The sequence below is a fragment of the Camelina sativa genome, chromosome 17 (genome assembly GCF_030686135.1).
Source record: "Camelina sativa cultivar CO46 ecotype springtype chromosome 17, ASM3068613v1".
NCBI lineage: Eukaryota > Viridiplantae > Streptophyta > Magnoliopsida > Brassicales > Brassicaceae > Camelina > Camelina sativa.
This window is the reverse complement of record NC_141896.1, coordinates 242,282-266,997: the sequence shown is the minus strand read 5'-3', so window position 1 is coordinate 266,997 and position 24,716 is coordinate 242,282. Positions and strand designations below refer to the sequence as shown.

The 24,716-nt window shown below is 36.2% G+C and overlaps 5 protein-coding genes and 3 long non-coding RNA genes across 9 annotated transcripts; 3 read left to right on the top strand and 5 right to left on the bottom strand.

Moving 5' to 3' along the window:
- The first annotated feature begins 911 nt into the window (after window positions 1-911).
- On the top strand, window positions 912-2,243 carry LOC109130047 (uncharacterized). Its single transcript, XR_002036222.2, has 2 exons — window positions 912-1,516; window positions 1,648-2,243. It is a non-coding gene; the product is annotated as an uncharacterized LOC109130047 (long non-coding RNA).
- Window positions 2,244-2,777: 534 nt separating this feature from the next.
- On the top strand, window positions 2,778-4,335 carry LOC147923206 (uncharacterized). The gene is made up of 2 exons (XR_015586708.1): window positions 2,778-2,827; window positions 2,911-4,335. It is a non-coding gene; the product is annotated as an uncharacterized LOC147923206 (long non-coding RNA).
- A 273-nt stretch (window positions 4,336-4,608) lies between these two features.
- On the bottom strand, window positions 4,609-7,732 carry LOC104754311 (glycerol-3-phosphate 2-O-acyltransferase 4). The gene is made up of 4 exons (XM_010476466.2): window positions 7,115-7,732; window positions 6,711-7,023; window positions 5,623-6,097; window positions 4,609-5,283 (listed from the first exon to the last, which is right to left on the bottom strand). The coding sequence occupies exons 1-4, from the start codon at window positions 7,423-7,425 to the stop codon at window positions 4,874-4,876; spliced, it is 1,509 nt and encodes a 502-aa protein (XP_010474768.1). The 5' UTR covers window positions 7,426-7,732; the 3' UTR covers window positions 4,609-4,873.
- Window positions 7,733-8,983: 1,251 nt separating this feature from the next.
- LOC104754312 (aquaporin PIP1-3) lies at window positions 8,984-10,650 on the bottom strand. Its single transcript, XM_010476467.2, has 4 exons — window positions 10,008-10,650; window positions 9,593-9,888; window positions 9,354-9,494; window positions 8,984-9,212 (listed from the first exon to the last, which is right to left on the bottom strand). Exons 1-4 carry the CDS (start codon window positions 10,333-10,335, stop codon window positions 9,117-9,119), a joined length of 861 nt encoding a protein of 286 aa, XP_010474769.1. The 5' UTR covers window positions 10,336-10,650; the 3' UTR covers window positions 8,984-9,116.
- Window positions 10,651-12,197: 1,547 nt separating this feature from the next.
- On the top strand, window positions 12,198-14,523 carry LOC104754313 (uncharacterized). The gene is made up of 5 exons (XM_010476468.3): window positions 12,198-12,790; window positions 12,895-13,190; window positions 13,291-13,396; window positions 13,923-14,033; window positions 14,119-14,523. Exons 1-5 carry the CDS (start codon window positions 12,650-12,652, stop codon window positions 14,233-14,235), a joined length of 771 nt encoding a protein of 256 aa, XP_010474770.1. The 5' UTR covers window positions 12,198-12,649; the 3' UTR covers window positions 14,236-14,523.
- Window positions 14,524-15,701, bottom strand: LOC104754315 (BTB/POZ domain-containing protein At1g01640). Its single transcript, XM_019238757.2, is given in 2 exon segments — window positions 14,524-15,148; window positions 15,393-15,701. Coding segments are annotated over 2 exon segments (654 nt in total). The 5' UTR covers window positions 15,564-15,701; the 3' UTR covers window positions 14,524-14,665.
- Window positions 15,702-17,912: 2,211 nt separating this feature from the next.
- On the bottom strand, window positions 17,913-19,022 carry LOC104754314 (uncharacterized). Its single transcript, XR_762104.3, has 2 exons — window positions 18,850-19,022; window positions 17,913-18,114 (listed from the first exon to the last, which is right to left on the bottom strand). It is a non-coding gene; the product is annotated as an uncharacterized LOC104754314 (long non-coding RNA).
- Window positions 19,023-19,540: 518 nt separating this feature from the next.
- On the bottom strand, window positions 19,541-24,568 carry LOC104754316 (signal peptide peptidase-like 4). 2 transcript variants are annotated; one of them, XM_010476469.2, is made up of 14 exons: window positions 24,189-24,568; window positions 23,546-23,704; window positions 23,334-23,445; window positions 23,068-23,187; window positions 22,806-22,957; window positions 22,507-22,689; window positions 22,378-22,412; window positions 21,787-21,949; window positions 21,570-21,623; window positions 21,184-21,276; window positions 20,894-21,036; window positions 20,136-20,206; window positions 19,965-20,048; window positions 19,541-19,864 (listed from the first exon to the last, which is right to left on the bottom strand). In XM_010476469.2, the coding sequence occupies exons 1-14, from the start codon at window positions 24,330-24,332 to the stop codon at window positions 19,752-19,754; spliced, it is 1,626 nt and encodes a 541-aa protein (XP_010474771.1). In that variant the 5' UTR covers window positions 24,333-24,568; the 3' UTR covers window positions 19,541-19,751. The 2 variants fall into 2 exon arrangements, with proteins under 2 accessions (XP_010474771.1, XP_087351191.1); XM_087495065.1 differs by lacking the exons at window positions 23,334-23,445; window positions 23,546-23,704; window positions 24,189-24,568 and having other exon boundaries at window positions 22,806-22,946.
- Between the last annotated feature and the right edge of the window lie 148 nt (window positions 24,569-24,716).

Genomic DNA, 24,716 nt, shown 5'->3' with positions numbered 1-24,716 from the left:
AAAATCAAATGTGGTTATTGTAAGCCAAGAAATTCTTACTCAAAGTGAAATTTTCGTGATGACATTTTCAAATATGCCATTTTTTCCTAAAATTTTATGAATTTGCTATTTAAAATTAAAAAAAAAATACAAAAAAAAAGTCAAAATAGTGACACAACAACAAGTGGTTACCAAATCCTTAAACCGGTTACCCAAAACGAGGAATTTTTCTTAACTAAGAAAAATTGTGTATTCTTTTATTAAAGTGGGAAATAAAAGCTCTGTTCCGATATCTCTCACCTACTTACAAATTATAGGTGTAAAAACAAGTATTTGAACTAAACAAAAAACGAATTTAACCAAATCAAAATCGTACTGATACAGAAATTTCTACATCTAGTTTGATAGATAAAAGTTAAAACCTTCAGTATTAATCCAAATAAACCAAATCCACATCAACTAAATTTAACCAGACCGAAATAAATTTCCAAAATAAATCAATATTCTATAACCAAGTAAACCAAAAAAAGACAAGCACCACTTGTAGGTATTTAAAACCAAAAAAAAAAAACTTGTAGGCTTATAGCTGTATCTAGAAATTAGAACGTTAAACCTATCTCACTAGCAAACCGAACATGCATGTGTTAAGTGTTAACCTTTATCCCCTAACTTCTAAATTTAAAAACAGACGACTTTTGTGTTACATCTTCGTCTTCCCCACCATCTTTTTTGGTGCCCTATGTTCTCAACTAATCTCTTTTAATTCACCACACAGCTTCATCAAACATATACTATGTAGGAGTATTTACTTACACACATATGATCATTTAATGAATTTCATTAAATGATACTATCCTTTCGCTGCAAAATTAGGTACCAGCCAAGCATAAGCACCAGTTTACCACTTTCTTGACTTGCAAATCTATCACTGTATACATAAAATCAATTGTACATATCTATTCTCTCAACGATAACAGTGGGTTCACTAATGATTCTGATAGTTACGAGTGACAGATTGTGAATCATAGTGAAGCTTTCTTCCTCATTATTGCTCCCTATAAATTTAAGCAGAGAAATCATTCATTTTCATCCAACTTCTTCTCTTCTCAACCACAAGAATACATTAAAGAGCTCTATTCTATAAATGGAGATATCCAATGTGATGCTTCTTGTAGCGGTCGTAACAGCGTATTGCCTATGGTTCAAGAGGATCTCACGGTGGCTTAAGGGTCCCCGTGTCTGGCCCCTATTGGGTAGTCTTCCTGGTCTCATAGAGCAACGTGACAGAATGCATGACTGGATCACCGAGAACCTCCGTGCGTGCGGCGGCACTTATCAGACTTGTATCTTCGCCGTGCCTTTCTGTTTCTTGGCTAGGAAGCAAGGTCTCGTGACCGTCACTTGTGACCTTAAGAATCTCGAACACATGCTCATTGCTCAAGAACCGGTTCGATAACTACCCTAAAGGTCCTACATGGCAATCCGTCTTCCATGATCTTCTCGGTCAAGGCATTTTCAGTTCCGACGGTGACACCTGGTACCTAACCGCTCGGTTTAATCCTGATTACTCAAATTCATCGTGCATTAACAGAATTGACTCAAATGCATTGGCTAACCCTTGTCCGGTTTACTAATACTTACAGTCGGTTCGGTATTGTTATGATGCAGGACGTTGCGGCAAGCCATGGGTAGGTGGGTAAACCGAGGAATTAAGCTCCGGTTCTGTCCAATCCTTGAAACGGCTCAAGCCAAATCAGAACCGGTTAATCTCCAAGACTTAATACTACGGCTCACATTCGACAACATTTGCGGATTGGCGTTTGGTAAGGACACACGAACCTGTGCACCGGGGCTCCCCGAGATCAGCTTTGCCTCTGCATTCGACCGTGCCGCTCCAACGGTTTATCATACCCGAGTTCATGCGGAAGCTGAAGAAATGGCTAGGGCTTGGATTAGAAGTCAGCGTGAGCCGAAGCTTAGGAGCTGTCATAAATACACGTAAGCAGGAACTGATGAGTCAGCAAAATTTATAAATTTTTCCGCAACTGTGATAATCGAACCACCAACTCACACTCCTCCACCCAACCCTTTACCAATAGAACTTCGATAAGAGGCTTTTTAAGAAAACAGGGCTGAGAAATATATAATTAGAAGCGGACCGCAAGCACATGCTCTGTGCATTATTTATAAGTTGTTTGATACATCATAAAAATCATATATACATGAAAGCCATCCTTAATAATTAGCATATAGATCTTATCTTCTATCTTTTTGTTCTATCTTTTTGCTGAGCCGATCTTATCTTCTATTTTTTTGGTGAGCCGATCTTATCTTCTGTGACGAGAATAACAAGAACTAATGATTTTCTATGTCGTAAGTGAATGATTAACATGATTAATATGATTATTCATATACATATGAAATTAAAATTTTTATATTGAAAACCATATCTCATGTACACTAGCAGCAAATAACCACCACAAATTTGTGTAATTCTAAAAAATATAATTCATTTCATTTTTGAAAAAATTTATCAAAAAACTGAATGATTAATTAATCATATACTTCTGAAATTAAGATTTCCATATTGAAAAACATATCTAATGTACGCTAACAAATAACAACTGCAAATTTGTGCAATTCTAAAAATATAATTCATTTCATTTTTTAAAAACTTATCAAAAAACTGAAATACATCAGAAAAAATAGAAAATGAAAGATCTTAGGCTTGAAAAACACAACATTATTGTAGTTCTTATTTATACCACATTATTAGTAACATCTGATACTTGGTTTAGGGTTGTAGAAAAGAAAGATGATATTGTGATGGTTGCCCACAAAACCTATGGTGAGGTGATGATGAACTTTTGTTGATGAAGGGATTATGACAATGGTAATCACACTAACCACTTGTTGTTGTCATGTTGTTAGAATAATTGGAAAAATCTTTTCACTTCCATCGTCGTCGATGCTTCAATGGTGTCCGGTGTTGCTCCCAATGTCAAAGAAGTTACAGAATCTGCGCAAGTAGAGGTAAAATTAGAAAAAACTCATAAACAAAAGTAATCACACACAACGTTATTATATATGCTTCTTATTTATACAAATCTATATTTAATATGATTAATCATATACTTATGAAATTAAGATTTTCATATTGAAAACCATATCTCATGTACACTAGCAATTAACAACTACAAATTTGTGCAATTCTAAAAAAATATAATTCATTTCATTTTTGAAAAAACTTATAAAAAAAACTGAATGATTAACATGATTAATTAATCATATACTTATGAAATTAAGATTTTCATATTGAAAATCATATCTCATGTACACTAGCAATTAACAACTACAAATTTGTGCAATTCTAAAAAATATTATTCATTTCATTTTTGAAAAAAACTTATCAAAAAACTCAATGATTTTCATTATTAATTAATCATATACTTATGAAATTAAGATTTTCATATTGAAAACCATATCTCATGTACACTAGCAATTAACAACTACAAATTTTTGCAATTCTAAAAAATATTATTCATTTCATTTTTGAAAAAACTTATCAAAAAACTGAATGATTAATTAATCATATACTTATGAAATTAAGATTTTCATATTGAAAATCATATCTCATGTATACTAGCAAATAACAACTACAAACTTGTGCAATTCTAAAAAAATATAATTCTTATCCAAAAACTAAAATACATCAAAAAAAAAAAATGAAAGATCTTAGGCTTGAAAAACACTACATTATTGTGGTTCTTCAACGGTAAATACTAAGGAGGTTTTCACTTATGAGAGTTATTTTAGCGAATGTGAAGGTGTTGTGGTGGTTACTGAACTGAATTCAAAATCTGTAAGAAACAGCAACAATCTTTCCTCTGTCATCACCTCTGTTGTTGGATATAGCATCCACTCGCTCGATAACAGCTCCACCTATCTCACAGTAACTAGTGTGCAGCTGCCCTCCGAGAACGAACCTGATTGGAGGGAAAAGGTAAACCAGAAGATCAATAGGATAACTTTGGAGATATAGTTGACTAACTTCTAACACAGTTTCATTGTCTGTTTCTTATTACTCTGAACTTTAGTCTCACTCGTAGCTCTCAATCTCAGTTGGAGTACTTCCCTGAGTTTCATTGTCTGTTTTTTATTGCTCTGAACTTTGAGTCTCACTTGTAACTCTCTATCTCAGTTTGAGTACTTCCATGAGTTTCATTGTCTGTTTATTATTGCTCTGAACTTTGAGTCTCACTTGTAACTCTCTGTTTCAGTTTGGTTATGGCTACTTAGTAGTGGTTATGGCTAACAATCAAATCAGTAAAGTTTATTATACCTTCATACAGAAAATGCCATACCTGTCCAACAAATTGTCATCCAAAAAACCTTTAATTCCAGATTTGGTAGTATGATCCCCCTAAGATATTCAACTACAAGAAAGAAGCAAATAGAATAAGAGATTCACCGCATTTCAGGCCATATGAAACACTAGACCCAACAGGCCAACACCAACACATGGTCCTTGACTCCTTGGTCCCTAAGATCATGTGAGATCAATGCAGTTCTGCAGATAGATAGAATTCGTGGCAGAGTATATTGGACTTTATCTATCTGTCTGTTATGTTTGTAAATCTAACACATATATTTGTAAACAGTTTACAAATCATTCATAGTTATTAGTTAAGACAACGGAAAATCGTAAAACAACATGTACGTACGTTGAGTTGAGTTCAAACGTAATTCATTTTCCAGTGCATATTCAACAAAACCTTTTCCCCGAATAAAACTTGACAGAAGAACAGGTAACTGGTGAAACCAGAAAGACCTAAATCCAGTCTCAAGCAAAATAGCAGCAACCAGTTACCAGTAATTAGCTGGACTATATATATTACTGCATGGACTTGGTCTTATTGATAGACTCAACCTTCCCGTCGTTGCCTCCAAGCAACAGATACTTATCCTTCCTTGTAAGTTCAGTGCATTCGAATCCCAAAACTCCACTGATCACTTTCTGAACGTAATTAGCCACCTCGAAAGGAGTCTTGCCACCACCGTTTACCGTCATTTCTTCAGGCAAACGGTCCAAGAAAGTGGCCTCGTAGCTAGGTCGAGGGTTCATGAAGAAGAAGTACGGATCCCAGAATTTCACACCTCTCACTGTCGTCCCGTTGAACATCCCTTGCTTGCAGTTCATGGCCACTGGCACGATCCGGTCGCTCAGCTCTGCGAATAGAGCACTGAATCTTAGTAGATATGGTTCTCTACATGTCGTTCCTTCGGGACAGATCACCAAATCACCTGTTGCAAAAAAGTAAAATAAAGAGTTACAATTAATGATAGTGTGATGATAGGAATTTTGATGTGTGTAGAATAAGAGAGGAGTATCTGTTTTCTGATTCTGTAAGTAATGCACTTGTATATGATTCTAATGAAACTCAGGTGAGGTAATGCTCTCTTTTCTGATTTTCTTTATACGAAACCAAAGGTATTATGTGTGACCAATGGAGCCTAGGTTCTCTCTTCATTTCATATTTTAGGGTCCATATGAGATAATGAAACCAATCGTAAGTAGCAAAACAGAGACACTCTGCTTTTCTACAATGATAACTGAGAGCGCATAGATAGAATAGAACATACCTTTCTCTAGGAGTTGTCTCATGCGGGCTGCATCAGCGACACGGTCTCGGGTCAGAGCAACGGCAGGGATGGGTGAGAGCATCAGGGAGAGGCGAGAGACACTATAAGTGACACATGTGATCTTACGGCCGAGAGCAATGGCAACGATTATGGGGTCAAGGGCGGTACGGTGGTTGAGGACGTAGAGGTTTCCAGGTTTGCCGGGGGAAGGAGGTGGAGGACGGTTTCCACGGATCGTTAGGTGAATGCCGAGGATCTCGTAGGTGTAGCGGACAAAGCGTTCAGGTAAAGGGAGGTTGAAGTAGACGCGGAAGATCGAGAGCATGAAGCCAAAAGGAAGCCAAAGGTAGATGACTATTGCGTTTAGCGGCGTGGGGCGTTGGACTAGACGGCCATCGTGGAAGATGATGCGGTTCTTCAGACGCTCTATGGGAACTGTTGTGGCTGATTTGGTCTCGTGCACCATGTAACCTTCCTGTTAAGATATTTTATTAAATCATTTGTCCTAATTCACACGACTATAGAAATTACATGTTGAGATATGGATGGATTGATTCATTCATTAAATGGACCGTCCAACTTAGTTGGTGATAGGTTGGAAGCATTTATGAAAAACTCCTCCTACTTTGTATTATTCTATGGGTTCTATTATCTACTTTTTGTCACTGTCATATGAAAAACTCTTCAGTGAATTCACATATGCATATATTATAGTATGAGTTTTGAACCTTATATAATAAAACCTACTGATCCTAATAAACATCATATTTTTATTCCAAATTTCAAGACTAAAGTAATTGTTCTAGGTGCGTTTATAATACACTACACCTTGCATACAGAGTAAATAAATCATGTGAAGGCTGTATGGAAAATTCAATCTATTTACCCATAGATCATGTGAAACTTCTCCACCGCCATTTATATAGGCCCTACTGCATTTATTTGTCTTTAAATACATCAGTTTAAGCTCTTTACTTAATTAATAACCACCTAAACCATGTTTTAAAGATTCAAGAAAACGTAAAATCAAAGCATTTGGATATGCAAATCAAACCACAGAGAGAGAGAGAGAGAGATAGAGATGATACCTTGCAGATGGACATGAAATCGTGATCGGAGGTCCGGTCACCGAGGCCAAGATCCGGTGATTCTTCGCCGAACTCTTTCAAGATTGCTAATCTCTTCAAATCAGCAACAAGAACGCCAGGCTTCTTGACAAACCCTGTGGCTTTCATCGTCTTGGGGTTAACTTCAATCTCTGTTCCCAAAACTTTATCTGCTCCCAAATAATCCTTGATGAATGGCTCAACCATCACTATGGGATTCGCAGTAACCACCACTTTCCTCTTACACTTATCAAACACCTCAAAACTGTCCTTCCTCACATCCGCCGCGTAAAACCTAAAAGACAATCAAAACCCCTAAAGTCAAATCTGAGACTCCAAGAAAAAAATAGAGAATGAAGAATCAAAGATCTCGAAGAGGTACGTACCGTGGAAGAACGGCGCGAGAGACGAGTTCGATGTTCTTGATCTTGATACCGGCGAAGGAGATGTAGATGAGGATTTGGATTCCGAGAGATTCGGAGACGAAGAGATAAGCGATGATGACGATAGGGAGAGATAGAAGAAGGATCAAACCACGGAAGAGACTACCAGCTTCGATGGCGACGAGCATGAAGTAAGGGAAGGAGCTTCTCGATAGAAGCAGAGTCCCGTCAAGATCTGCCGCGATCGAATCATACTCTCCACTTTTACACTCACTTATCGGAGGAAAACTTCGGCTTTTCTTCGCCGGAGACATTTTTTTCTTGTTGCGGCGAATCTTTCTCTCCCTATCACTCGATAATGGCGGCTTCGAAGTAAAGACACTAAAGAGAGAGAGAGAAAGAACAGAGGAATTTGGGAAGAAAGAGAGGGAAGCTCTTTGGGGTTTTAAATGCGCTTTGTTTCCCCCAGTCGCTCAACTGACAAAAACAAATAACTTATCACTCCAATTAATATTCCCGTTTTACGAATTTATCCTCAAACTTTCAATCATAACAAAATTAGCCCTGATTTCAAAAAAAAATTCTCTATGAAAATTTTAAATTCCACATCACATTCACGACAAAGGTTTCAATTTTACACCACTTTCCTGATATATTACATTTAATATGAGTGGTTATTGGATAAACTTAAATTTAAAATATAAGATTAATTTATTAGTATTTATTAGATGATGAAATTTGGTGAATATATCAATGTTTTACATAAATACTATTTTTGGTCACGCGGTTTGGTTATTTTTTTGTTGTTGTGTTGATTGACATGAAAGAAAAGTAGCTTAGTAGCTCACCTAAAATGGAAGGCTGTATAATTAATTGAGTGAGTTATTAGAATAGTTGGGGGGACTATGTGTGTGTATACGCGTATAATGTATATTTACGTGAAGCATTAAAGTTGACGGCCGCCTGACCAAGTTAATATAGCTGAAAATGACTTTGATTTGTGTAAGTATAATAATTCGGATTGCGTTTAATTATGATTGCAAGATTTTTACGTTTTAAGGTAACGTCGACATTAGAGTTCTACTCTAATTGACTTAGTTTTAAATTAAACCTTTCTTATTTTAATAATCAGTTACATAAGTATGATTCTGTTTTTTTTTTTGGGGTTTCTTGTATCTCATGGTCAATGATATATAAATAAAACGGGTAAATGGTTGGGAGTTGGACAGGCCTTGAGCCATGCATTCATCATACTTACGGATATGGATGTAACAGTTTTTATGGGTTCGTAATTTAGGCTATACGCACACATAGGAGCTTGAGAAATACCGGTATGCACGCAATTACTATGGTTTATATACATTTTTAATTCCAAGCAGATAAAAATAGTTTAATCACATAACATACACTTTAAAGATAGAAAGTAGAAACTAAAAAAAAAAAGTGAGGCAGTGGGTAATCCACTTTTGACGAGTTTTCTTTCTAGCAAAAAAAGTAAAAATAAAAACAGTAAGAATGTTCTCTCAACTTTGGTTGGCTATCAATCGTACCAAACTAAGAAACGTTTTGGAGTTGGATCCCCATATAAAAGATGGTAGCATCCAGAAAAGGGCACATTAGCAAAATGTTGCTGAGTGCAAAAGAGGACCAATGCAGATGGGGGCTAATAGTAGATGGGCTAAATTAATCTTGGTTAAGCATTTGACCCGAGATACCGAGAAGCCTGAACCCATATTTTACGTTTGGTCTTATTTAAAACCGGAACAGAAATTAGAAAAACTTTAATTAGTTTTGAAAATTTCTCAAATTAAACCAGACATATATACTTCCCATTAACGATTAAACCAGATCATTATCTCAAATAACCGAGAATGAAGAAAAAGACAAATCCATTTGAATAAACAACATATATGACCAGAAGATCTCAAATATTACCAAGCTCAATCGATACAAATTACAAAAAACCAAGAGAAAGCAACAGTGAAACTTAATAAAAGAAACAAAATCAGCTTCTGGTCTTGAAGGGAATGGCTCTGATGACAAGTTGGTGGTAAAGTGCTGCAAGAGCTGCTCCAATGAATGGTCCAACCCAGAAGATCCACTGCAAACAGCAAACCAACCAACCAACAAATTCAAAATCAACCAAAAAAACTCTGGCAATATTAATATAGAAAAAAAAAGACAGATCAATATGTTTGCATTGTATTATGTAGTAATAGGATGTGAGCCGAGGGAGACTCACGTGGTCGTCCCAAGAGTGGTCCTTGTTGTAGATGATTGCAGCTCCAAGACTCCTAGCTGGGTTAATCCCAGTTCCGGTGATTGGAATCGTCGCCAAGTGAACCAAGAACACTGCGAATCCTATTGGTAGTGGAGCCAAAATCTGCAAACCCAAAATCAAATATTATTATTACCAAATCTTTCTTTCTTTCTCAAACAAATCAATCAAATTAAGATTTCGGGTAGGAACTCGAAAGTTACCGGAACGTGGGAGTCACGCGCGCTTCTCTTGGCGTCAGTGGCAGAGAAGACGGTGTAGACAAGGACGAAGGTTCCGATGATCTCAGCACCGAGTCCAGATCCCTTGGTGTAGCCGTGAGCGACGGTGTTGGCTCCGCCGCCGAAGGTTTGGTAAGGATTAGGCTGGAAGCCTTTGACAACTCCAGCGCCGCAGATGGCTCCGAGACATTGCATCACGATGTAGAAGACAGCTCTCGTCAACGACAGTTTACGAGCTAAGAACAGACCAAACGTCACCGCTGGGTTTATGTGCCCACCTGAAAATAGTATACAAACACACAAAATTTGAATCAAAATTCGGAAAACAGAGCTACTACTACTACTACTAGGTCTAAAACATGCATCAAAAGAGAAGGGTATGAATGGGTTTTATTACCGGAGATTCCAGCAGTACAGTAGACGAGGGCAAAGATCATGCCACCGAAAGCCCAAGCGATGCCTTGGATTCCAACAGAGGCACACATGTTTGGAGCTCTCTTCACTCCCATCACTGTCAACACCGTTATGTAAAGAAACAGGAAAGTGGCTATGAACTCGGCTATCCCGGCTCTGTAGAAGGACCAAGAACTCAGCTCGCCTGGCTCGAACAGTGGCGCTGGAGGTGGCTCCTTGTAGTCTTTGTCCGTCTGAGCTGACGTCCCTATGGGTTGCCTCTCTGGGAACTTGTTCGCTCCCACTCGAACATCCTCTTCTTTCCCTTCCATCTCTCTCTCTCTCTTTAGAAACGTTAAACGTTTGATAGCTTTTTTTTCTTTCTACAATGAGTATAGTGAGTGGCTCAGAAGGAGAAAAGAGTGGTACCGTTTTATAGAGAAGAGAGAGGTAGTAGAGAAAAAGCAAAGCCTAACGTCTCGAAAATAGTGAGAAAGAAGAGGGAATCAATCATGGATAACGATGATCTTTGTTTAATACTGTAGTAATACTAATTGGACTAATACTATTGTAATAGTAAAGACTTGATTGAAGGCTTTTTTTTTAATCATGTAACAAATCCACGCTAATAATGTTATTGGCTACTTGTATTATTATACTCTGAAGCTTCAATACATAGCCATGTTTGAGCTACCTTTATTTCTTTATTAATTATAGTAATCTTAATTTGTTTTTTTTCTAGCAAAAGTACAGTAGTACTACTAAAGATTCATCTCCTTGTTTTTTTTTTAAAGTAGCATAGATAGAATATTTTTGTCTCTACAATTAGTTTCTCTACCAAATAAACGAATTTTGTAATGGGTGTTTTTTTTCTTATATCATGAGCTATACGATTATATCCTTACCGTACGTAAATTGTAATTATGAATCAAAATCCTATTCTAATGAGTAAAGACGATAAATATAAGTAATCATGAGTTGTCTTATCTCTTGAGGTCTTGCCAACAAAGCAAAAAGAGTCTCCGTTGGTATAGGTGGCACATGCCTAAAGGACGAAGCTAAACTGTTTAAACTTTTTTATAAAATAAAACTTAATAATTTAATTATTTTGTTTTTGGCGAAACACTGTAAAAAAGGATTTAACTTTTTGACTAGCCGACGAATAAAAAAAATATTACTATTTCCGACCGTTGGAGAAAAAAAGGAAAAAGGAGAAGAAGTGTGTGTGGAAAGCGACCTGCTTTATTATGAAAAAGTAACATACTAGAATATTGTGCCCGGGCCTATAAACTATTTTTATAAAGGTTATTAGTATTACCTTGTGGTAGTTACTAGTATTCTTCACTAGTGTGACAATATAGTATGATTGTCAATTTTGAGGTTTTTAAAGTGGAACACAAACCAAACCATATTTTATAAATTGGAGATTAGTTTCAAATTTGCGGGGCATTGAACAGCTCAATATTTGCTTTTCTTTTCTGTGATCACATGTGTTCGTTTCCCTACTTACTTACTTTAATTTTCTTCTCAATCCATTCAACCAACCAAAGCAAATAAATTTGCAGACTATGTTATCCATTCAGAACTTATAGTATGATTCATGTGCTAGTAAAATGCGGAATGGGAGATTCCATAACTCAAAAAAAAAAAACTCAAATTTTTTCTTTTTTCTTTTTACAATAGATTAACTCTATTGTGGATATTAGTATTATTTTTAACTACTGAAAGCAAACAAATAATCCGAACCTAAACAATGATTAAGAAGAGACAAATACTCCGAACGTGAGCTAGCTCTATGACTATGATTAAGAAAAACACCAACAACTTTTAGGGAATAGTGGTGGTGGTGTGGCTATGACGGGGTTGCCGTTTTCTCGAAAAAGCAACCACACATCACAGTCGTCCAGCTGCCCAGCCATCAGGATTACGACACGTGGCAGAAGCAGCAAATATGTGTTGTTGGTCTGTCTCTTCTTCGACTGGGGCGGTCGTAATGAGGCGTGGACCGTATAAAAGAAATGCTTATGAGTTATACATTGGCATTGTTATAATGTTATTGTAACAAGCAATAATTAGGTTGATGTATTTTTATTTTATTTTACTGAATATGTGTGTTTTTGTTAGCTGTACTCTTGGGTTGGTACATGCAATCAAAAAAATATTTTGCAACGAAGCAGATCTGTTCATTGCTGCTGCTACATGTGAAAAAGATACGAATTAGTTTGCAAAATCGATTACTGTATAGTTTATATACTCCTACGCACAACTGGAGACAAGCTTCTGCCATGGGCTCTACTGACTGTATGTAAAGGGGCCTAAGTCTCGTTTACTAAGGTTGTGTCGTGTGCTCTCACACAATTGAAAGTGGGCCTTAATATAGGCCCATTATGACTGGAGCGTGAGATCGTCTTCCTCCCGTAGAGTCCCGACAAAAGAGCTGGGGATGAGTCAATAAATGAGTCGGAATTGTAAGGAAGAGTAAGGTTGGTAGGTGAGTGTCGCCATTGAAGGGGAGAGCAGCCCAACTTGGCATTGAATGATACTTAATCTTCCCCCTCTGCTGTCTTCATTTATGATCCATCCCAACCGCTTTCTTCTCTCTACCAATTTCAAGATCTAGTCCTCCTCGTTTACCGGAGAAACGTAATGGATAAGAAAGAGTGCAAACAAGAAGCAGCGGAAACAGCTGAGAAAGACAACAATGGTCCGTTGATCGAAGATGAGATCGAAAGGAGCAAAGTCGGGATCATGAGAGCTCTTTGCGACCGACAAGATCCCGCAACTAAGGTCCCTTTTCGATTTCTTGTCAAGAAAAAGTCAACTAGCTAAGATATATACTCTTTTGATTTTGATAGAATCTTTAACGATATGTCTTGTCTGAATTTGCTCAGGAGGTGGATGATCTGATGATAAGGCGGTTTCTGAGGGCGCGTGACCTCGACATTGAAAAGGCTTCAACGCTGTTTCTCAAGTACCTGACTTGGAAGAGAAGCATGCTCCCAAAAGGACACATACCTGAATCCGAGATTGCGAATGATCTCTCGCACAAGAAGGTGTGTATGCAGGGACATGACAAGTTGGGTCGACCTATCGTTGTTGCCATTGGGAACAGGCATAACCCTTCCAAAGGTAACCCTGAGGAGTTCAAGCGTTTTGTTGTCTACACTCTCGAGAAGATATGCGCTAGGTGAATACAAACATCATCCATTAATTGATTCGTCAGTTGTAAGTTAGTAGGGGATTTATGCTAATAATGCACTTTTTGTTTGTTAATATGTTCATGTTAGAATGCCGAGAGGTAAAGAGAAATTCGTAACCATTGGAGATCTACAAGGATGGGGATATTCTAACTGTGACATCCGCGGCTACCTTGCTGCTCTTTCCACTTTGCAGGTTCAATTTTTATAACTTCCACTTTTGCCTATCATATTTTTTTGAAACAAACGTAAGTATCGTTTTTAGCATATATCATAAATATTGCTAATAATCCACTTCACTCCAAAAAAAGAAAAAAAAAGAAGAAGAAGAGAATACTACAATTAATTTGGCTTCTAACCAAGAAAACTTAGATTTGTTATTTACTAGGTTTAGGAGTTGGTGATCAGATTAAAGGTCTTTTTGTTATTTACTAGGTAATTTAAGGTCATTTTGTTATTTTTGAGTAGGTGATCTGGTTAAAAAGTCTTTTTTGTTATTTTGGTCCTTTTGGCCGCACTCGGCTCTTTCTTTTAACTTTATACTCTTTTATGGATTTTTTTTGTTTTTTGTTTTTTTTAAAAGAACTTTCATGATTGTAATCGGGACTATTTTAGCAAAATATCGTTATTGTCTTGAAGGTTCGGACAATGAGGAATATACTATGGAAGCTACATAATAATTTTCACAAAATTGAAAAATTAATAAAACCTTGTGGTTCCAGGATTGTTACCCAGAGAGACTAGGGAAACTCTATATAGTTCATGCCCCTTACATATTCATGACTGCATGGAAGGTCATTTACCCCTTTATCGACGCCAACACCAAGAAAAAGGTAACAAAATTAACCTCTTACCGTTTAGACTTTGGTTGAGAGAGATTTATTTTGTTATTCTGTTGTTTGATTTTTTCCTTGACAGATTGTTTTCGTGGAGAACAAGAAACTCACTCCAACTCTGCTTGAAGACATAGACGAAAACCAACTCCCCGACATCTACGGAGGCAAATTGCCACTTGTTCCTATTCAGGAGACCTAATTATAGGTTACCCACCACGGCCCACCTCTACAAATCCCAATTTATTACCATTCTTTTTCATTTGAATAAAGTGAAAAAAAATTATACCTATTGAGAGTTGCCTACTGCCAACACTATATTTATCGTCAAAAAGCTAAAGATATAAAGTATCGTAAACAAACTTTAAATTTCAATGTAATTTCATAGTATTTGATCTACTTTAAACCTCAGTGGATCTTATTGTGATATTATATCGATTTAGCCATTTACTATGGCAACTATAAAATATCAGTATACTTGCTTTTGCTCTTTCCTGCCAATCTAACCGATTTAGATTTACTAATTTATAAAGGCTGGGACATGAATCACATATAACACGTTGAGATAATAATCCATAAAACAAAGTAACTTTTTCACTCTTACAAGAAAAGAAAAAAGTAAGAAAAATCACTCATGCATCCCACATGCGTGCGCGAGTATGAAATCCATGATCTTTGGATTTGGCTTTGGTCTCTCTGAGATAAGCCCTAGTGATCTCCACGCTTAGAGGGTTCCTCTGCACAAATGTCTCGTATTTCATGGGAACAACCACTTCTTCCATATGTTTTACAATATGATTGATCGCAGCTTCTTTCAAGAGTGTGTCACAAGGAATACTGGCGAGCTCTAAGATGTCTAGGACGTTCCTGGAGCTGAGGGAAGCAATGAAATGGTTTCTGCAAACCTCTTGAAGATATGAAATGTCGTATTTATCGGCAGCCAAATAGAGGGCTCTGTATTGATTGTATGGAGCTTTTAAGTTTCCGCAGTAGAGGAACTCGAGAAGAGATTTGAGTTCGTCGTGAGTCAAATCCGGGAGAGTGATAGATTCCTCGGAGGAGGTCTTGCATTCATCAGAATCTTACATGTTCCTGAAGACCTTTGATCTTGCCGCCTACAGGAAGAAAAACAAATACATATATCTAAGGGATGTTGTTACTTGATCCAAAGCATAAATCAGTCAATGCAAGTAAATGGATAGTAAAAGAATTGTCCAACATTGCCCAAAACAGCAAATGAGCTTTCAGAGAACTTTGGTAAAAAGAAGAACTAATCCAGGAATTTGAGACTAGATGATCTGAATGTTAAGTATAAGTGTCTTGAGACTAGAAGTAGTAGCTTTGGGAAGAAACAGATACCAGAACGGCTTTGTGAGTAGGTATGGGTGAGCCTTGTTGACCAGGCTTAACAAGAACATCAGTGTGGATTTGGTCCTTGAATGTGACAACAAGACCACCGAGGAAAGCTGCCTTATCCGCTGCTTCTTCTGCCATTGCTTTTTTTAAATTCAGTCTGTCACCACCAATCATCAAGAGCTAAAGGTATCTATATATAATAGCAAACTCACTTTTTTGTGTCAACTTTTAATCCAATGGATGAGATTAGTTACAGTTTTAATCCAACGGTTTAAAATTATTAATCTTGTCTTTTCGTCGCACCCCCATCTTTCAAAAGTCACACATTTTAGTCTTTGCATCTCTTTGTTGTACCTCTAGGTTTCAAAAATCACATCCATTATTTTTTATACCTTTTAAATCACACCTCTTAGTCTTTGCATCTCTTTGTTGTACCTCCTGGTTTCAAAAATCACATCCATTAATTTTTACACCTTTTAAATCACACCTCTTAGTCTTTGCATCTCTTTGTTGTACCTCCTGGTTTCAAAAATCACATCCATTAATTTTTACATCTTTTAAATCACACCTCTTAGTCTTTGCATCTCTTTGCTGTACCTCCTGGTTTCAAAAATCACATCCATTAATTTTACACCTTTTAAATCACACATCTTAGTCTTTGCATCTCTTTGTTGTACCTCCTGGTTTCAAAAATCACATCCATTAATTTTTACACCTTTTAAATCACACCTTTTAGTCTTTGCATCTCTTTGTTATACCTCCTGGTTTCAAAAATCACATCCATTAAATTTTACACCTTTTAAATCACACATTCTTAGTCTTTGCATCTCTTTGTTGTACCTCCTGGTTTCAAAAATCACATCCATAATTTTTACACCTTTTAATTTCACACCTCTATGTGTTACACCTCTTTGTTGTACCTCCATGTTTCACATCTATTAATTTTTACACCTTTACATTTTACACCTCTATGTCTTACACCTCTTTGTTTATTATATATAAACTTTTCTTGACTACATAAACAAGTTTCGAAAAAAAAAATTTTGAGTACTGAAGAATTGTATTATTGAAGTATTTTTTTAACTTTCAAGCATCAATCTCTAATTCAAGGTAATTTAATATTTTTGCTGCGAATGATCTGTAGTGTTTCTCGGTTAGATTATTATTACTGTTAGTCGACACTATTAAGTTCATACATTAATCTTATTTTTGTTAACTTTTAGTCTCTTCAAAATTTTTAGCCTTTCCGGTTTTTATGTTTTTGCATGGCTAATGTTATTAAGTACGTGTGCCATATTTTTTGCATGGCTAATGTTTTTGATTCTCAATGTGCAGATTTTATTTTTTGACTTTTTGGAAAAACCAATACCAAGATACGAGAGGCATGATGATATGCAGTGATGTTGGAGCTACGGATAAGCCAATTTTTTTTAACAAACATGGTATAATTATAATTTTATATATGTTCTTATTTTAACCTATTTTTTTCTAACAAACATGGTATAAATGTTAATTTTTTTCCATTAGATGTTCATGATCCAGGTTAGTTTGCATTTTTTGTAAATAAAGTTTTTAAAAATTTTAGTTGAATTATAATTTCTTATACTTTCTGGGTATCAAACATTTTGATAATATATTGAAATATTACAAATGAGCATGGAAATAGAGAGCTTGTGACAACACAAAATCAAATTCTATAAAGCGTAAGCACGACCAAATGACAAGTCAAGTTAGAAAGAAAAGATCTACTAAAGGTAACTTATTTAGTCTTTGATGACTTTCTAATCTGTATATACAACTTTTTAAAAACATGATGTATAACAGTCACTTTTAGAGTGATCTGGAATCTGCCAAAAAAAAGAAAATGCAAGAAATTTATAAAATTAGTGTTTAGCCTAAAGAAGAGAACATCAAAAGGTGAGATATTATTATCACCTGTTTCACCATATCGACTTTGTTTTCGCTATCGTTTATTGAAGAACATGATGGTACCGATTCATAGACATAAGTGGGAAATCAAATAGAGGGGGATGCAGCCTGGATGGAGAGCAGTCGACACGGTGGAATGGGATGGATTGGGAGAGACCAACATAAAATCCTATGTTCTATATTTTATTAATTTTCTGACTTTTTTACTTTAATTGAATTATTTTGATTGAATAGCTGATGAGTGTACAAGTTTTTGTCTATATGCATTCTTAGTCTGTTACGTCTTGGATTTTTTTTCTTTTCCAAAGAGGAATATGTGATTTGAAGCAAATATTACAAATCCATGTATCAAATGTGTTAGTAGGAAATAAGGCAATCAAGATTAACCCATTAAAAGGGAGGAAAGAAGGGGGTCTTTTGAGGGAAAACGTGAGACCAATATGCATGTAACTGTGGAAAGCATTATAGCCAAATATATATCTCTAAAAGTTGTAGCTGAAGAATATGAGTTACTCTATACTAACCAATTAGGTTTGATTGGTCCGTCATATAAAACTCGGTTTTGTACATATCTAAAAGTGAGAGAAAAAAACATCCACAAGCATAAGTGAAATTTTATATATGGTTAAAAGTAATGTTCATAGTAAATCATTTGTATACAAACTCCACTTGCTTACAACATCGGAATATTGATTGTGATTTGTGAATCAGTAATCTATGGAAAGAGAAATCGCGTATCAAAGTGAAGGGGAAACAAAACTCAATCCAGCCATCTACTCTGATCTCAATCTTCGACCTTCCTTCGACAAGTGGCATTTAGTATTTTCTCGATATAGTAAATAAACCAAGAGAGAAGCAGCCTCATATGTATTTTGATTGATAATGATCAACAACAAAGACAATTTCTAATAGCGAATTAAGAAAGGATACTAATATATAGCACCATATGGTCGGAGACAAACATAAGTAAAATTTTATATATGGTTAAAAGTAATGTTCATAGTAAATCAAACTCTAAAAAAGGCTCACTTTTGTGTGTGACAACATAAAATATAATAACATTGAAATGAACCTTTGGCTTTTTAATCAGCAGAAAGCAATAGCAAGAAGTGAAAATAATCAAATTGATTGAGAAAAGAAATAATTTAAGATGAATTACAAGTGTTAAATTTCAATTTAGGATTTCACCTCCCCGTGCGTTTTCCTAGTTATTACAAAAGCCAATTCGTGGAGACAAGACAAAGATTGAATACCAAGATCAACCTAAACATGCCTGGATTGTGTCTATTGCAATTTCAAAAAAGTACAGATTAACCTAAAAATCGTAAGAGTTTGGAGAGAGGACTAATCCAAGGCAAGCATCGTCTTTCTAATCTTAAGAAGTTAAAAGTTTCCGCAATTTCACAACTCAAAAATACAAAAATTTGAATCAAGCCGGTGAAAATCGCAGCGGCGGCGATTCCAGTTTCCAAGGGTTTCTCATGCAATTTCACAGAACAACAGATAAAGGAAACGAGAATGAGGATCTTACTGAGAGAGTAGGGAGAGATCGTCTTGATTCACTCAAAGAGTCGTTTTAGGTATAAGAAAGATCCCTTCAGTACGATGATCGGACTGGGAGCAGATACTCTTTTTTAACTTTTTAAAGTGCGACTCTTTTTTTTTTTTTTCTTCTTCTTCTTGACTTTTACTTTGGTGAATAATGATGACTTTCGTCGTCGTTTCGTTGGTCAATTAATATAGGAATTTCTTTTAGATATGGGTTATTAAAAAATTCAATCAATTCGGAAAAGCAAAAGAATTCTTCTTTAAAAAAAAAAAATCGAAAAGTTTAGTTAACTAGACACTATCATATTCGTTGAAAATATCTTAACAAACACTTATCTCAGATTTAGAAATATCAAAACAGTTTTGCAAGATTATTACGCAACAACTATTCTTTGTTTGTGTGTGGTCATAGTATGAAACAACTGTTTTTTTTTTCTCGACAATCATTACATTTTCAGATTAATTAATTGTATATTAGTTACTAACTTACATAGTCTAGAAATTAGAAGTAATAGTTATATTTTGTTGCTACAATAATAACATCCTCTATAAAACTTGTGACCTCTTCTTACAACAAATAACAATTCATAAATACTACTAGTAGAGTGTAATCTATTGGATATATATATTTTATAAAAATAAAATATGATCAAAAGAACCCCACCCAATCTATCTATTAGAAAACCGTATGAAATTAATTAAAGAAGGTTAAAACGAGTTCAAGGCACATGTTATGGGGCTCTCCTGCTTGCTCAGTTGTGTAAAAAGCGTACACAGACATATATATATATATATATAGACCTAAGAAAGGGTGTGTGTATTAACAATAAAAAAAACCATCTGATTTTATCTGTTCTCATCTGTCTGATACATTTGGTTGTTGTTTTAAGACGACGATTGAGGTTGCAGCCTAACGTGAGGGCATGGCCTCTCTGGTTCCCCTGTTGTCCATAGCGTCTTCAGGTCACCTCTCTTGTGACCCAACACGAACAAAGTTCCTGACAGACATTTCCCCCCCAACCATTTTTTTAGTTTCAAACACTTTTCAAATAGCTGCTTTTTTTGGTTCCAAAACATCTCTGTTTTTTGGGTGCTTACCTAGTATGAATGGCACAATGTAAAGCAAAGCCGGTTGCCCATGTCCGTCCATCAAGTTTAGAGCTATGTATGTTATGAGAAGACCTATGATGATTTTCAAGAATTATACTATTAGAAAAACCCTTTTAGTAGATTCTGCAATTTCTTCTACGTCTACTGAAGGGATCATACCTAGACCATAAGCAGACATTGTCCAAAGGAAGTATCCTGACTTAAGCTTCTTGTTCGCCAACCAGTCGTATCTGCAGAATGGAGCACAGTTTAATCGGATTTAACATTAGATTAAGGTACTGATCATAGTAGGTTTCTTTTATTACATGAAAATCATAAGATGGATCAACTGAAAACACATCCCTACTGTATCTATTCTTCTTCTAAACAAGATCTCGTCTCCATTCGTCTACCTAGTGCACTCTTGCCCTGATTTCTCTGAGTACATTTGATTCATTCAAACTTAACTATTTACTAGACTTTGTACTGTCTTATGTCATGAGGCTCATACCCTACTTATGGTGCAATAATAGCAACTCTTGAACAAGTTCTTAAAAAAACGCAAAACCACATTAAACAGGCACAGAGCATTACATGAAAGTTAAACTGAACCAGAATGGCAAGTAATAAGATTTTTTTTTAGAGTTCAAGCGATATATGTTCATCAAGTATCTGTCTGAAATGATGCACAAATGCGGATATAGAGGTATATTAAGCAAGACTCCAATGTGTGCAATTATGTTTCTGATAAAACCCATCTCGCATTTTTGCTGTTTTTTGCTGAGCACCTCTGTTGGTTTGTTGTCCTGATATACATCGATATCGGCATTTGCGAATCATTTCAGTATTGCCTAATATTGCTTCCGTCTAATGATACAGTTCAGTTGAGACCTTAATATAGTAATAAGACGAAAGAGCGCAAGGGAAACAGTACAAACCTTAGTGCAAAAGTTACAAGCAGTCCTGGCAATATTATATCACCAAATCCAATGATGCTGTAGCCACCCCAGGGATCAAACATACGTGGGATCTTTAGTAGCATTGGGATTCCATCCTCTCCGCTTCTGTCACCACGGGCTACCTATAGGTGCGAAAATGGGAAAGGATGACAATTTCTCGAAAATATCCGTGTTGAGCAGACAGAAAAGTATGTTGGAACATCTTGCATAGTCTTGCATGAATGAAAATGGTTTTCTGGAGCCAAAAAGAAAATGCAGCAGGAACTTACCACAATCATCACGCTTTCACGGAACCACCATTTTGAAACAAAAACCCAGAAGATGTCATACATGAAGGCACAGCTGAGAAGAACAAACCCAACCTGTTAACATTAAAGTTCAATGAGTCATCATAACTAATACTGTTATTAAAGATTGGTCTTCTATACATTGGTTGAAAGGATTGTGTCACTGGCAGCAAGCAAATTTTCAGTGGTTCAGATTGTTGTATTTTCAATATTTTAAAGCTTATTTATTAGGAGCCAACTTCGTAAGCACACAGTCAGAACATACACACTGGCAAAAAGTGATGTTCAAACACAAAGCTGGTACTAGATGGCTACAGGGTGTTGTCAACATGTAACATTTGGCGCCGTCACAAGGAAATGGCTATTACCTTAAGGTTTGGTACGCGGACAATTTGAAGAACCGTGATTATCAGTGAGATTCCCTGTCAGCCAAAAAAAAGCAAAAGTAAGCTGTTACCTTCTGTTATCTGTTAAACTAGGTATGAGCATGGTAGTCTTGTATGGAAATTTAACAGTATGTGGCATAGACAAACATGGATTCAAACTGAAGTCAGTTAAGAGAGAGAGATGGAAAGTCGTGCTTACAAGTATATCTTGCCCTATCCAAGCAAAAGAGTATTGTCGTTTAACTGCCCAAATTACAGCAAATGTTATGCAAAAGGGACAAACAGCCAGCGTCAAGTATGAGACAGCACCCAGGAAAGGAACTTTGACATATGATTCTCCAAAGCGGCGGAAACATCTGAAACTATAATAAATCCAACGTCAGTATCAGATTTTTCTTTTTCTTTTTTATCTTCTAAAGAGTGAAGAAGCATGCACATATGAAACTTTTCTACAACCAATGCAGAGAGTTAAAGAACAAATATTCAAGTGAATTGTCCTATCAGTTCATAGTCAATCAAAGAAAACGAATTCATAGTTTCTCTCTGATTCTTTATTACATGGCAAAACAAACCCTAAAATCCAGACAATGCAGAACATAGGAAGTTTGGAAAGAGATCAACCCACGAGAACAAATAATGAACCACTTTTTGCGGTTAGGAGTGTTTTATATAGTATTCAAATCATCAAGGGATGTTGTACATCTTAATGTTTCTTTCTCTTTTAAAAGCCAAAAGAGGTGAAACATGCTCCTGACGGCGAAATGTTAACGAGAAGAAGAAATAAACATACCATGAAAGTAAAGCGACCAAACAGGTTTGCAGCCCCTGATAGTACCAACGAAACTTTCAGTATCAATAACAGGATGATTCAATTAGGTATTTCTATGATTTCAATTGGTCACAAGATAAACGTTCTGACCTCTACGCCACCTATGCAAAATAGTACCACCAACACTTCTATAAACCAGAATGACATAAGCTTGTAGAGCATGATCAGGAAACAAGAAGCAACCACTACAAACAAAATTGCTGATATCACGGTGACCTCAACAACACCTCTAGAGCTGGTGGTTGATAACTGCAAAAGTTCATCTGATCCGTCCTGCAGTTTAAGATCAATGACAAACGAATGAGGGCACTTTTCTTTGGCTGTCAAAGGTTCGAACATGATGGATGCCCACAATATAAAGTTGTACGAAATTCTGAGCCAGCAAGCACCTTTAACAGCTTGTCTTGCTCAATAGCCTCTTCCCTGACAGTCCAGGCAGACCAATAAGAAGCACATAAAATGGTACCGACAGCCATAAGCCATAGAAAGACCTCAGCCACATCAACTGCTGGACGTTTCGGCGAGTAGAGCTGCAGAGTAACTGAACAAATATAGTCAACACCAACATACAGAAAAAGAGAAAGCAGAGAGATGCCAAAATACAAGACGAAACCTCTGCTGAAGTACAATTAGTTTTATACAAAGAATTACCTGTACTGTTACTCTGGACTATGTTCTCCAGACTTCTACCAGCATCAACGGGTAACATAACAACAGGAATAGTTATATCTAAAACATTTTCGCCCTTCTCGCAGACCATCTTGAAAAGATCTGCAAAACAACAATCAACCTTGCCAAACTCAAGAAGGTAACTAGAATTCTGTTTGTTTGGGAAATAAATACTATCACCTGTTCACACTCTATGTGTGTAAAAGTAAAACTACAAGAATAGGAATAATATTTACAGACAGAAGTACCTGTACTGTTATTTATAATAAGGATGGCCGAGGCACCAGCTGCTTCAGCTATCTTAGTTTTGGTGGTAAAACTGCATTTACCACGGTGAACAAGAATGACCTCTCCTGTAAGCTACGAAAAGAAAATGAAACTGGAATTACACACAGAGGTGAAATAAGAAGAAAGACGAGTAGTACAAATTGACAAGACGAAAAGTAAAAAAATTGGCAACCTTATTTTTGGGTGTGCTGCAGCAATCAGGAGGGTCAGCAATAGCAAGTTTGATGAGGGTAGCATGTTTCTCCTTAGATTCCAAGGTTGGGCCAAACCTAGCACCTACACCAACATACTCCATGTATTCCGTCCCATTCACTCGAGTTGGGACTTTCACCTATCCATGAAATTGCGTTGGAGTTAAAGTAGGAAGGCTCCATAGGCTAAAATGCAAAAAGGTAAGAGTTCTAGATCTATATCCAAATTTCTTGACACACCAAAATCGCTCCTTAATTATATCTTTAACAAGAAGCTTGCAACATTTTTTAAAGCTCTCATAGGTATAGCTACTCTGGCTGTTCTGTTCTAAATGACATCAAATCTCAAATCCAAAAGTTGGCTCTATAGAGTATTAGAGTCAGTAAAGCCCCCAAATTTCACTGTATGTTGCTGGCAATAACAGATATAGGAACAGGAGGACACCGAGATTACATAAAGAATGAAAGCAATCGACAACACAGAGACTTAAAAAATTCATTAATAATACAAACGTAAAGTAATTTGAAATACAAGAAAGTCACCAAGAGATAGATAGATAAGTTCAAAGGGGACGAGCTAAAATAAAGATAGATCAAAGTGAAGTGAATGAATGATCCTCTCACCAGTACGAAATTATTGTTGCAACCAGGTCTCTGCGGGAGGGAATCATCGTGGTGAACTATGTCTCCAGCAGAAACCAAACTAGCACTGTACAGCAACAACCCGAAAACAAACGAGTAACAACTGAGAGTTTTCCACAGGATCATAATTGGTTCCACAGAATCATAAAAGGAGGAAGAAGAAGAAGAAGAAGAAGATGAAGATGAATACGAAGGAGAGAAGTAAAAGAAGAAGATAAAAATGATTTAGAGAGGAAAGATAGAGAAGAAAAAAAAAATGGAGGAAGGTACAAGGAACAAGAGAGAGAGATGAGAGAGAGAGGGAAAAAAAAACTCTCGTGGGAGAGAGAGAAATGAGAAAAGGTGAGTGTCGTTTTAGACACAAGTAAAGCTTAAAACGCTTGGTTTTGACTTTTTTTTGGGTGCGACTCCGACTCTCTCGTCCTTTGGCGCGTGGGACGCGTGTTTGATGTATTTGTGTGTTTATGGATTTTTATTTTTGGAAACCTTTATTATAATATTAGATTATTT

What these genes read in the sequence shown, in the direction of transcription:
- LOC104754313 (XM_010476468.3), top strand. Translation starts at nt 12,650, where the DNA reads ATGGATAAGAAAGAGTGCAAACAAGAAGCAGCGGAAACAGCTGAGAAA. An exon ending in CTCGAGAAGATATGCGCTAG is followed by an intron (nt 13,191 to 13,290) that starts GTGAATACAAAC and finishes TGTTCATGTTAG; the next exon opens with AATGCCGAGAGGTAAAGAGA. An exon ending in ACGCCAACACCAAGAAAAAG is followed by an intron (nt 14,034 to 14,118) that starts GTAACAAAATTA and finishes TTTCCTTGACAG; the next exon opens with ATTGTTTTCGTGGAGAACAA.
- LOC104754311 (XM_010476466.2), bottom strand. Translation starts at nt 7,425, where the DNA reads ATGTCTCCGGCGAAGAAAAGCCGAAGTTTTCCTCCGATAAGTGAGTGT. An exon ending in ATTTCATGTCCATCTGCAAG is followed by an intron (nt 6,098 to 6,710) that starts GTATCATCTCTA and finishes ATATCTTAACAG; the next exon opens with GAAGGTTACATGGTGCACGA. An exon ending in GAGACAACTCCTAGAGAAAG is followed by an intron (nt 5,284 to 5,622) that starts GTATGTTCTATT and finishes TTTTTGCAACAG; the next exon opens with GTGATTTGGTGATCTGTCCC.
- LOC104754312 (XM_010476467.2), bottom strand. Translation starts at nt 10,335, where the DNA reads ATGGAAGGGAAAGAAGAGGATGTTCGAGTGGGAGCGAACAAGTTCCCA. An exon ending in CTGTACTGCTGGAATCTCCG is followed by an intron (nt 9,889 to 10,007) that starts GTAATAAAACCC and finishes TACTATTTTCAG; the next exon opens with GTGGGCACATAAACCCAGCG. An exon ending in ACCACTCTTGGGACGACCAC is followed by an intron (nt 9,213 to 9,353) that starts GTGAGTCTCCCT and finishes TGCTGTTTGCAG; the next exon opens with TGGATCTTCTGGGTTGGACC.
- LOC104754316 (XM_010476469.2), bottom strand. Translation starts at nt 24,332, where the DNA reads ATGATCCTGTGGAAAACTCTCAGTTGTTACTCGTTTGTTTTCGGGTTG. An exon ending in AGCAAGACAAGCTGTTAAAG is followed by an intron (nt 22,690 to 22,805) that starts GTGCTTGCTGGC and finishes CTTAAACTGCAG; the next exon opens with GACGGATCAGATGAACTTTT. An exon ending in CTTGTAACTTTTGCACTAAG is followed by an intron (nt 20,207 to 20,893) that starts GTTTGTACTGTT and finishes TCCATTCTGCAG; the next exon opens with ATACGACTGGTTGGCGAACA.